Raw genomic sequence first — 11766 nt, forward strand, 5'->3', positions numbered from 1 at the left:
CTACGTCACCCAGTAAAGAGTTCATTAAACAGCGATTTGAGATACAGCCCTACTGAGATTACGTGAACGTTATTGCTGATGGCGATGTGAAGCCAAACATGACTGCGTTTGCTTGCTCGCCGAATTTTAGAGGCACTTTTCGGGATTATTGACACCACGACAAGTTTTTAGGAAGACAGCTACATGAAGATGGAGTGGTTTGTAAATAGAGGAGCCGTGAAGTTGCCACCTGAGGAGAGCTGCTGCACGAGCGACAACCGAGAGCGCGTGCACGAGGTAGCGACTTTAACAACAAAAAAAAAAACCGAGTCATCTTCTTAACACAAAGTTCTCACAAACTGCTGCATGTTCCACACAGAACAGATTATTCACCCATTTCCTGATTTCTCACCCATTAACCCTAGCTTTACTTAGCAAAGCTAGCTTGAGGTAAGTTCACTCCCCCCTCAGCAGCTAGTTCTCCACAGACACTGACTAGATTAAAGTCTAAAAAAATTCACAAGGCGTTCAAGATGATCAATTATTACACTTCACTTCACTAATTATCTATAATTAAACACTCTCTGAGCTAGCTGTGTGGCTAACTAACCCATTCCGTGCTTCTGATGGAGCTAGCATAACAACTCTGTATTGTTAGCAAAGTTTATTGTTATTAATAAATATAACTCTTTTAAAAACTCTTTTTTTAACAACCCCTGTGCGTTTCCGTTCACAGAATGGCCTTGTGTTTTACATTGTAAATCTAAAACAAGTAAAAAATCATATTTATTGTTTTATAAACACGTTTTGATCACCAGCATGCCAGTAGGACGTGGTGACGTCACTGGTCACCGTTAAGCGTGACGTCATTTTCATCCTGCATTTAGCCGTGGGTTTTTATGGTCCTGTTCCCTAATCCCTAACCTCTGTTCCCTACATTTTTCATACAGCAAAGTGCATTATGGGTCTTCTCTATTCCATTATTATTATTATTATTATTATTATTATTATTATTATTATTATTATTATTTGTACGTTTGCTTTTGTCTACAAAACAACAAATCCCCCACCTGGTGTGTGTGTGAGAGAGAGAGGGAGACTCATCCTGATGAAGGGAAATAACCAGCATCATCATCATCTATTTTCTGCCCTGTAGTGTCCCAGAATAAACTCTGAGTTAAGAGTGCTTGAAGGGCAGAGTCACTGAGCCTTTATAACACCTTAATAAGCCATGAATAAGGTGGTAACTAAGATGGACAGGAGTGGTTATAAAGGGTGTTTTTGGGGTTACTACTATTTGAAACCATTTTATAATTGCAGATTCTGGTCTCTCTCTCCCCCCTCCCCTCCCTCTCCCCCTCCCCTCCCTCTCTCCCTCCTCTCCCCTCCTCCCCTCCTCTCTACCTCTCTCCCTCTCTCTCTCTCTCCCTCCCTCTCTCTCCTCTCTCTCTCTCCTCCTCTCTCTCTTTCCCCCTCCCCCTCCCTCCTCTCTCTCTCTCTCTCTCTCTCTCTCCCCCTCCCTCTCTCTCCTATACTCCTCTCTCTCTCTCTCCCCCTCCCTCTCTCTCTCCTCTCTCTCTCTCCCCCTCCCTCTCTCTCTCTCTCTCTCTCTCTCTCCCCCTCTCTCTCTCCTCTCTCTCTCTCTCTCTCTCTCTCTCTCTCTCTCTCTCTCCCTCCCTCTCTCTCCCCTCTCTCTCTCTCTCTCTCTCTCTCTCTCTCTCTCTCTCTCACACACTCTCTCTCTCTCTCCCTCTCTCTCTCCCTCACTCTCTCTCTCACTCTCTCCCTCCCTCTCTCTCTCTCTCTCTCTCTCACTCTCTCCCTCACTCTCTCTCTCACACTCTCTCTCACTCTCTCTCTCTCTCTCTCTCTCTCTCTCCCTCCCTCTCTCTCTCCTCTCTCTCTCTCTCTCTCTCTCTCTCTCTCTCTATCTCTCTCCCCCCCCCCCTTAGGTCAGTGCGGAGAGCATGGCATCTCTGTGTGAGAGGCAGCAGCGGTGTGTGAAGGCCTCCATCGTGTCCAGTTGGCAGTTGGTGGAGGCTCAGGACCAGCTCTGTGGTCTGGAGCTGCATGGTTCCGAGTCAGTAGAACAAGCCCGGGCTCAGGCGCTCGCCTCCTCCGCACATCTCTCACAGTCCGAGGAAGAGTGGAGGATGAAGGAGAGTATGCTGGACTCCCGCTGGAGCCCTGTCCTCGGACAAGAGCCCGGATACAGCGGCTTCGACAAAGTACACACACACACACACACACACACAATCCATTTAAATAGTAAACAGAAACTAGGTAGTACAAATGAACCGTTCTGTACTCGTGGTAGTCTGTATGCTGTGTTCTGTTAATGGGGTGCCAATATTTTTGTGTGCCATTAGAGTATCATAAACAATCCCACGCCCAGGGGGATGGACACGGATTACGACAAGAGCTTAACATTCGTCCAGCGTCACGAGGAGGAGCTGAAGCATTTTGGTGATCTGATTTGTGTCTCGCAGTTGTTTAACGAAACTTTAATAATTTTGTAATATTTTGGAAATGATCTGTGGGTAATCAATTCAGACAAGAAGAATTGCGTTGTCAAAAATATCACTATATGAAATACTGTTAAGACGAGTTTTGCTTCTCTGAGGCTTTTTGTGTTTAAATATTCATCATGAGCACTACCTCTTCCTACACACTAGGTGGCAGCAGCAGAGGTAGCAGTGAACAGAGCAGGAAGTAGAAACCTTGCTGTCTCGAAGCATACTTAAATAATCACACAAATCCCACAGCCTCCTTTTATTTAACTCACGTGTTCCTTGTAGGGGAAGGGGGCGGGGTTACAGTCTGAGTCTAATACACCAATCAGAATGGAGAATTACAACACTGCAGCGTGACATCACGTTCTGTGTTCTCGGTTGTCAGGAATGTTGAGGAGATGGGACGACAGTCAGCGTTTTCTCGCCCAGATGCCCCAGCTAATCTGTGAGGAAACAGCGAACTACCTGATCTTATGGTGTTTCCGACTCTACGCTGAAGAGGTACATTTAATAACCGGGAACTGGAAAAGTTTACACCGACCATAACATTATGACCACCTGCCTAATGTTGTATTGGTCCTCCTTTTGCTGCCAGAACAGCCCTGACCCGTCCTGCACTGTGTATTCTGACCCCTTTCTATCAGAACCAGCATTAACAACTTCAGCAGTTTGAGCAACAGTAGCTCGTCTGTTGGACCGGATCACACGGGCCAGCCTTCACTCCCCACGTCCATCAATGAGCCTTGACCGCCCATGACCCTGTCGCCGGTTCACCACTGTTCCTTGTTCCACGTTTGATAGATACTGACCACTGCAGACCGGGAACACCCCACAAGAGCTGCAGTTTTGGAGATGCTCTGATCCAGTGGTCTAGCCATCACAATTTGGTCCTTCATCAAACTCGCTCAAATCCTTACGCTTGTCCATTTCTCCTGCTTCTAACTTCAACTTTGAGGACAAAATGTTGACTTGCTGCCTGATATATCCCACCCACTAACAGGTGCCATGATGAGGAGATACTCAGTCTTATTCACTTCACCTGGCACTGGTCATAATGTTATGGCTGATTGGTGTACATTGGGTATCACCTCTTCCAATATACTCACATTTAGCTGTTAACCCTGAAATACAGAAAGACACTATTTTTGTTTTATCCAGCTGTGTTTACTCAGTGCAGTTTATAACATCCAAGTGACAGATATAATAGCAACAGGTCAGAAAAATGAACTAAAAAACAGAATTGGTGAGGTGGGTAAATGACCGCTGCTCCTAAACCCAGTCAGGTGGAGCTAATCATCATCTCAATGGCACACCAAGCTAGATGATGTCCACCTGTGGTCAGTTGTGGTCATTATGATTAGCTCAGCATAAAAAGAGCAATTCCTGGAGCAAACAGTCAACTAAGGATAGCAGGACAATGTGAAAAGATCTCTGAGATGAAGCTGTGGACAGGCACATGTCAGGAGATGGAGACAGTAAAAAATTTTCAAAGACTTTATTAATCCCTAGAATCACAGTGAAGTCTGTTTAGAAGTGGAAGGTGTTTGGTAGAACCGAGATCCTCCCTGGATCAGGACGTCCCACCAGACTAGGTGGAAGAGCGAGGAGGAAACTGGTCAGAGAGGATATCAAGAGGCCTACAGTAGGTGTTTTTTTTAGTGGTCACGGTGAGCAATTCTCCACAAATGTGGCTTGTATGGGAGAGTTGGGGGAAAAAAGCCACTTCTCAAGACAGGACACATGCAGTGAAGACTGGACTTTGGCAAAATGCACCTTGAAGATTCTGAGGTCAAGTGAAAAAGGGTGTTCTGGTCAGATGTGACCACATCATGTGGTATGTGTGGAGTAAAGCTGATAAAACCATTTCTACAGTAAAGCATGGAGGTGGTCATTTCCTGTTGTGGGGCCTTTCTCTGCAGCAGAGACTCGAGCACGGAAAAATAGATGGGTCAAAATAGTCAAAACTGACCACACAGAGGTTAAAGGAAAAAATGTCCATGCATGTGTCCAGACTTAAACCCTAGTGAAAATCTATGGAATGACCTGAAGACTGCAGTCCACCAGCGGTCACCATCACATTTAACTGCATTTAACTTCTAAGTCTAGATGTGTATCCTGACACATCCTTTATCCATCTCACTGATTCTGTTTATTATTATTATTATTATTATTATTATTATTATTTATTTTTTCTGACCTGGTGCTGTTCTATCTTTCACTTGGATGTTATAAGTTGCTGGATAATAACAAAATAGTGTCTTTCTTTATTACAGGCTGCAAATAAGGAAGATGTGATTATTTTGTAGGAGGATGATTCGTTTCTGTACTCAGTGTAAAGGTCCTAAAGGTTCTGAACTCTCTAAAGATACGAGCATTATCACCTCATGAACATTCCAATACTGACAAATTCCAAATCAACACGGAGAGATGAGAGATTGAATGGGGAATAGTTGCCATAGCAACATGCCACTGAAAGCCTTTGATGTAACCAGCAGCTGTTTATTGATTGTATTGATTACTCAGCTGATGACTGTGTCTCTCTCTCTCTCTCTCTCTCTCTCTCTCTCTCTCTCTCTCTCGCCGTCCGTCAGAAAGAAGCTCTGATGGAGCAGGTCGCTCACCAGGCCGTAGCCATGCAGTTTATCTTGGAGATGGCGCGCAGTGTGCAGCAGGACCCTCGTGCCTGCTTCCGCCAGTTCTTCCAGAAAGCCAAAGTAGGGACCCTAGACACCCCCCCCACACACATACTGGACACACGCTAGTCACAGCACTGTAACGTAAATTGTAATACAGTTATATGACCACAAGGGGGAGAACGGCGCTTTTAATGCTAATTAGGTGGACGTGATTTTTTCTTTGTTTCTGAAGATAATCTATTTCTATCACATTTTTAATATTTATAATATTTTAGAAAGACAAAATAACTGGTCAAAAATAAATAACTGAACGTCCCAGTCCAGATTTATTCCTCTTTGCTGTGTATATGTATATATATATATATATATATGTTTCAGTGAGGGCTTTCTGTTAGTAGGATTTGTCAGCTAGAAGGTCATCAGTGAGGTCAGGCACTGATGTCTGGCACATGGTCAGTGTTCCATGTCAGGACTCTGTGCAGGACACTCAAGTTTTTCCACTCCAAACTTGGCGAATTGTGTCTTGGATCTGTGCACAGAGATGATGTTATGCTGGAAAGAGGCTTGAGCTTCTGACAGTCATGTGAAAGAGTGATTACAGTCCCTGAGGAGAGTTTTGATTTCCCAGTGCTCTCCCAGTGCTCTCCCTCTCCCAGTGCTCTCCCTCTCCCAGTGCTCTCCCAGTGCTCTCCCTCTCCCAGTGCTCTCCCTCTCCCAGTGCTCTCCCTCTCCCAGTGCTCTCCCAGTGCTCTCCCAGTGCTCTCCCTCTCCCAGTGCTCTCCCAGTGCTCTCCCTCTCCCAGTGCTCTCCCTCTCCCAGTGCTCTCCCAGTGCTCTCCCTCTCCCAGTGCTCTCCCAGTGCTCTCCCTCTCCCAGTGCTCTCCCTCTCCCAGTGCTCTCCCAGTGCTCTCCCTCTCCCAGTGCTCTCCCAGTGCTCTCCCTCTCCCAGTGCTCTCCCAGTGCTCTCCCTCTCCCAGTGCTCTCCCAGTGCTCTCCCTCTCCCAGTGCTCTCCCAGTGCTCTCCCTCTCCCAGTGCTCTCCCTCTCCCAGTGCTCTCCCAGTGCTCTCCCTCTCCCAGTGCTCTCCCTCTCCCAGTGCTCTCCCAGTGCTCTCCCTCTCCCAGTGCTCTCCCAGTGCTCTCCCAGTGCTCTCCCTCTCCCAGTGCTCTCCCAGTGCTCTCCCTCTCCCAGTGCTCTCCCTCTCCCAGTGCTCTCCCAGTGCTCTCCCTCTCCCAGTGCTCTCCCAGTGCTCTCCCTCTCCCAGTGCTCTCCCAGTGCTCTCCCAGTGCTCTCTCCCTCTCCCAGTGCTCTCCCTCTCCCAGTGCTCTCCCTCTCCCAGTGCTCTCCCTCTCCCAGTGCTCTCCCAGTGCTCTCCCTCTCCCAGTGCTCTCCCAGTGCTCTCCCTCTCCCAGTGCTCTCCCAGTGCTCTCCCAGTGCTCTCCCAGTGCTCTCCCAGTGCTCTCCCTCTCCCAGTGCTCTCCCAGTGCTCTCCCTCTCCCAGTGCTCTCCCAGTGCTCTCCCTCTCCCAGTGCTCTCTCTCTCCCAGTGCTCTCCCTCTCCCAGTGCTCTCCCTCTCACTCTCCCAGTGCTCTCTCTCTCTCCCAGTGCTCTCCCTCTCTCTCTCCCAGTGCTCTCTCTCTCTCCCAGTGCTCTCTCTCTCTCCCAGTGCTCTCCCTCTCCCAGTGCTCTCCCTCTCCCAGTGCTCTCCCTCTCCCTCTCCCAGTGCTCTCCCTCTCCCTCTCCCAGTGCTCTCCCTCTCCCAGTGCTCTCCCTCTCCCAGTGCTCTCTCTCTCCCAGTGCTCTCTCTCTCCCAGTGCTCTCTCTCTCCCAGTGCTCTCTCTCTCCCAGTGCTCTCCCTCTCCCAGTGCTCTCTCTCTCTCCCAGTGCTCTCCCTCTCCCAGTGCTCTCCCTCTCCCTCTCCCAGTGCTCTCCCTCTCCCAGTGCTCTCCCTCTCCCAGTGCTCTCCCAGTGCTCTCTCTCTCCCAGTGCTCTCTCTCTCCCAGTGCTCTCCCTCTCCCAGTGCTCTCTCCCTCTCCCAGTGCTCTCCCAGTGCTCTCTCTCTCTCCCAGTGCTCTCCCTCTCCCAGTGCTCTCCCTCTCCCAGTGCTCTCCCTCTCCCAGTGCTCTCCCTCTCCCAGTGCTCTCCCAGTGCTCTCTCTCTCTCCCAGTGCGCTCTCTCTCTCCCAGTGCTCTCTCTCTCCCAGTGCTCTCTCTCTCTCCCAGTGCTCTCTCTCTCCCAGTGCTCTCTCTCTCCCAGTGCTCTCTCTCTCTCCCAGTGCTCTCTCTCTCCCAGTGCTCTCTCTCTCTCCCAGTGCTCTCCCTCTCCCAGTGCTCTCCCTCTCCCTCTCCCAGTGCTCTCCCTCTCCCAGTGCTCTCCCTCTCCCAGTGCTCTCCCAGTGCTCTCTCTCTCCCAGTGCTCTCCCAGTGCTCTCTCTCTCCCAGTGCTCTCCCTCTCCCTCTGCTCTTCCTCTGCTCTCCCAGTCTACTCCCAGTGCTCTCCCTCTGCTCTCCCTCTGCTCTCCCAGTCTACTCCCAGTGCTCTCCCTCTGCTCTCCCAGTGCTCTCCCTCTGATCTCCCTCTGCTCTCCCAGTGCTCTCCCTCTGCTCTCCCTCTGCTCTCCCAGTCTACTCCCAGTGCTCTCCCTCTCCCTCTGCTCTCCCAGTGTTCTCCCTCTGCTCTCCCTCTGCTCTCCCAGTGCTTTTGCTCTCCCAGTCTACTCCCAGTGCTCTCCCTCTCCCAGTGCTCTCCCAGTGCTCTCCCAGTGATTTCTCAGTTCACTTCCAATTCCAGTGCTCTCCCAGTGCTCTCCCAGTGCACTCCCAGTGCACTCCCAGTGATTTCCCAGTTCACTTCCAATTCCAGTGCTCTCCCAGTGATTTCCCAGTTCACTTCCAATTCCAGTGCTCTCCCAGTGATTTCCCAGTTCACTTCCAATTCCAGTGCTCTCCCAGTGATTTCCCAGTTCACTTCCAATTCCAGTGCTCTCCCAGTGATTTCCCAGTTCACTTCCAATTCCAGTGCTCTCCCAGTGCTCTCCCAGTTTTGTAGAAGAAGCAGATATGGGTGTGATGGTCAGGATGAAGTATGTCTTGGAGTCTTGGAGTGTATGATGTGCTGTGTGTTTGTTTACTCTGTGGTTTGTCTCGGTCACTGTTCTTTAAGGCTGGACAGGAGGGGTACTTGAACGTCTTCCACACTGAACTCGAGGCCTTTAAACACCGAGTGAAGGAGTATGGAGTAAAACACAAAGTGGACACGCCCAAAGCCACGGAGCAGCCGTCTTCACTGGTCAGCTGCAGACTGGACCCTAAAGAAGTGCTCGAGTCTCTGCCTCCTGTAAGTGTATACACACACACACACGCACACACACCAACACACACACACACCAACACACACACACACCAACACACACACACACCAACACACGCACGCACCAACACACGCACGCACACACGCACACACACCAACACACACACACACCAACACACACACACACACCAACACACACCAACACACACACACACACACACACACCAACACACACACACCAACACACACACACACACCAACACACACCAACACACACACACCAACACACACACACCAACACACGCACGCACACACACGCACACACACACCAACACACACACACACACCAACACGCGCACACGCACACACACCAACACACACACCAACACACACACACACACACACCAGCACACGCACACACACCAACACACACACACCAACACACACACACACACACCAACACACACACACCAACACACACACACACACACACACACGCACACACACCAACACACACGCACACACACCAACACACACACACCAACACACACACCAACACACACACCAACACACACACACACCAACACACACACACCAACACACACACACACACACACGCACAGCTTCCCGATATGTGCTACACGTGTCTCAGTTTAATGTTTAATTCTCTCACAGGAACTGAAGGCATGTGTCCAGTCACAGGACATGCACATACTCCAGAATGTTCTCAGCACCATGAACCCACAGGTACACACACACCAACACTCTCTCTCACACACACACACAACCACACACACTTTCACACACTCAAACTCGCACTAATTCTCTCACACACACACACACACACACACACACACACACTCAAACTTGCACACACATTCACACACACACAGTATCATGGAATATTAATCAGCCTCTGACCAATCAGAGTGGAGAATTCAACAACACTGATCAAAAATATAAATGTATAATATCTATCGTTTTTATCATTAATGTTGTTGCTCTCTCTCTCCCCTCTCCCTCCATCTCTCCCCTCTCTCTCTCTCCCTCCCCCCTCTCCCTCTCTCTTTCTCCCTCCTCTCTTTCTCGCAGGTGGCAGAGTATCATATAAAGCGGTGTTTGGAGGCGGGGCTCTGCTCACAGCCTGGGCGGGGCTTTAAGGACGAGGACACGGAAACAGAGGATCAAAGGATGATGATGTCCTAACACACACACACACACACGCTGTCTCACTGGTGTTCAGGACGATGATGTTGAAAGTGTGTGAACATCACATGAAGATCAGACGAGAGAACACAACCTTCATCCTGGAGGAGAGAGGAGGAGGAGGAGCGAACGGCTCTCATCAGACTTTTTGCTTGTTTGTCTGTTTGTTTTTGTTTTGGACCCACGTGTGAACGTGTGCTGCACTTTATATCTGATTGAGACGACAGTATATAGGAATAGAATAAAGATAGGACGAGGTATTTTGTATTTTGCGCACGTTTTGTTACGTTTTTGTTTTTGGGTTTCTCCCGTGACATCGCGCCGTGACGAACACTGATTTATCTCTCACTGTTTTATACACTTTTATTTTGTTTTTCATTTTTTTCTTTATCCTTAAACCTTTAATGGTTTCCCTTCTTTTCTTTTCTTAATGACAAAAATTATACAAAAAAGTAAAGACGGAAATCTTTTTTTTAAAAACATCAGTCTCAAAAAAAAATTTATAATGAAAAAAATATTTATTTTCTTTCTTTTTTCATTTTTCTTTTCATTTTTCTCTTTTTCTTTTTTCATTTTTTTAACATAAAATGTGATATTGTGGAAATTAAAGAACAGTGTTTTTAAAAATTAAATATATCTAAATTATAATTATGTAATTATATACATTACATGGTTATAATTATAAATTATAATTAATATTCACCATCCAGTGCATTTTATGTTGAAAAACAATGTCTTTAAAAAAATCACTCTCAAATAATTTTATTTTAATTTTCGTAAACATTGAATGCACTACTGGGCGATTTATTTTTATTTTTTGTAGTGCAATGTTCACACTGCTGAAATGTCAGAGTCTCATCATCATCCAGTCCAATCCAGTGGAGATCAGATATCATATTGGAATAAAAAACCCAGACCCGGGAGCTAATCATAGCCTGAACGCTGTCTCCAGTCCCGCGGTGTTAGCTTACAGTGTTTAATAAGGCAAAAAAACATGATCCGTGGAGATCACACACACACACACACACACACACTGAATAAAGTCGCTCTAAACAGCCGTACAGCATGAACACTTCCTCGCTAGTGTGCACTTCACAGTGTGTAGAGTTACTGAGACCTATGCAACGTGTCATGTGCGCTTCTCTCTGCTTTTCTCCTCAGTGTTAAACACCAGCCGTGTTCAGGAATAAAAAGGTGTAAAGTCCACTTCCACATCTCACACGTTCTCATTTCAGTGTGTTTCTCATGTGCTGCAGGTCTGATGAATTTACTTCATGAAATATGAACAAACTAGATAAAAGACCAGGATAAACCTGCAGTGCACGTGGAGACGAATCCGAACCATAGACTCCTCCTCAGGTGCACGTCTCTACAGAATGTGGCCAAAACCACGGTGTGATCGCTTTCCATCAAAGAGAATAAACATCCAAACACAATCAGGTTTACGGCAGAACTCCTCAGACCTGCTGGCTTTTTTGCTAAAGAGTCATTTTGGTAGTGTGTCGTTTGGTTAAAAAAAAAAGAGTCATTTTACTGAAATGGAGTCATTCTGGTCAAGAGTAGTTTGGTTAAAAAGGAGTCTTGTTGGTAAAGTCATTTTGTTAAAAAGAGTCATTTTGGTAAAGAGTCGTTTGGCTAAAAAGGAGTCATTCTGCTGAAAAGAGTCATTTCGTAAAGAGTCGTTTGGTTAAAAATGAGTCATTTTGGTAAGGAGTCGTTTTGCTGAAAAGAGTCGTTTGGTAAAGAGTCGTGTGGTTAAAAAGGAGTAATTTTGCTGAAAAGAGTCATTTTGGTAAAGAGTCGTTTGTGGCGGTGTTTAAGCAGTGAAGGGTGATGAACATGTAGTTGCTGAGAGCTTCTGAACGAAATAAATGAAAAGCAGGAAATGATAAAATGATTTATTTATGGTAATTCAGCTGAGTGAGGTGAAATCAGTAATAAACATCAATGATTTTTCTACAAACATTATTGTATAAAATTAGTTATCAAATTTATCATAATTTCTAAAATAGAATTAAGACTTTTTTTCACTCAGTGGTTGAAATGGGATTCGGACTCGAACACATCAGAGCTGATGGAAGAATAATTCAGCTTTAAATACAAAATTAACATCCTGAAGGTTTTT

At 47.0% G+C, this 11766-nt stretch overlaps 2 protein-coding genes across 3 annotated transcripts in view; one reads left to right on the top strand and one right to left on the bottom strand.

Moving 5' to 3' along the window:
* The first annotated feature begins 31 nt into the window (after window positions 1–31).
* Window positions 32–10847, top strand: cdc37l1 (cell division cycle 37-like 1). Of its 2 annotated transcripts, XM_058412690.1 has the most exons (8): window positions 32–276; window positions 1932–2207; window positions 2349–2445; window positions 2878–2993; window positions 5084–5206; window positions 8289–8462; window positions 9111–9182; window positions 9528–10847. In XM_058412690.1, the coding sequence occupies exons 1-8, from the start codon at window positions 184–186 to the stop codon at window positions 9639–9641; spliced, it is 1065 nt and encodes a 354-aa protein (XP_058268673.1). In that variant the 5' UTR covers window positions 32–183; the 3' UTR covers window positions 9642–10847. The 2 variants fall into 2 exon arrangements, with proteins under 2 accessions (XP_058268673.1, XP_058268674.1); XM_058412691.1 differs by lacking the exon at window positions 9111–9182.
* Window positions 10848–11524: 677 nt separating this feature from the next.
* ak3 (adenylate kinase 3) overlaps window positions 11525–11766 on the bottom strand; it is a 36417-nt gene continuing 36175 nt past the window's right edge. The window contains exon 5 of the mRNA XM_058412692.1: window positions 11525–11766. This exon is cut by the window's right edge and continues 954 nt beyond it. The gene's annotated coding sequence lies outside the window, so the exon portion shown is untranslated.

This window comes from Hemibagrus wyckioides, linkage group LG16 (assembly GCF_019097595.1).
Source record: "Hemibagrus wyckioides isolate EC202008001 linkage group LG16, SWU_Hwy_1.0, whole genome shotgun sequence".
NCBI classification, from domain to species: domain Eukaryota; kingdom Metazoa; phylum Chordata; class Actinopteri; order Siluriformes; family Bagridae; genus Hemibagrus; species Hemibagrus wyckioides.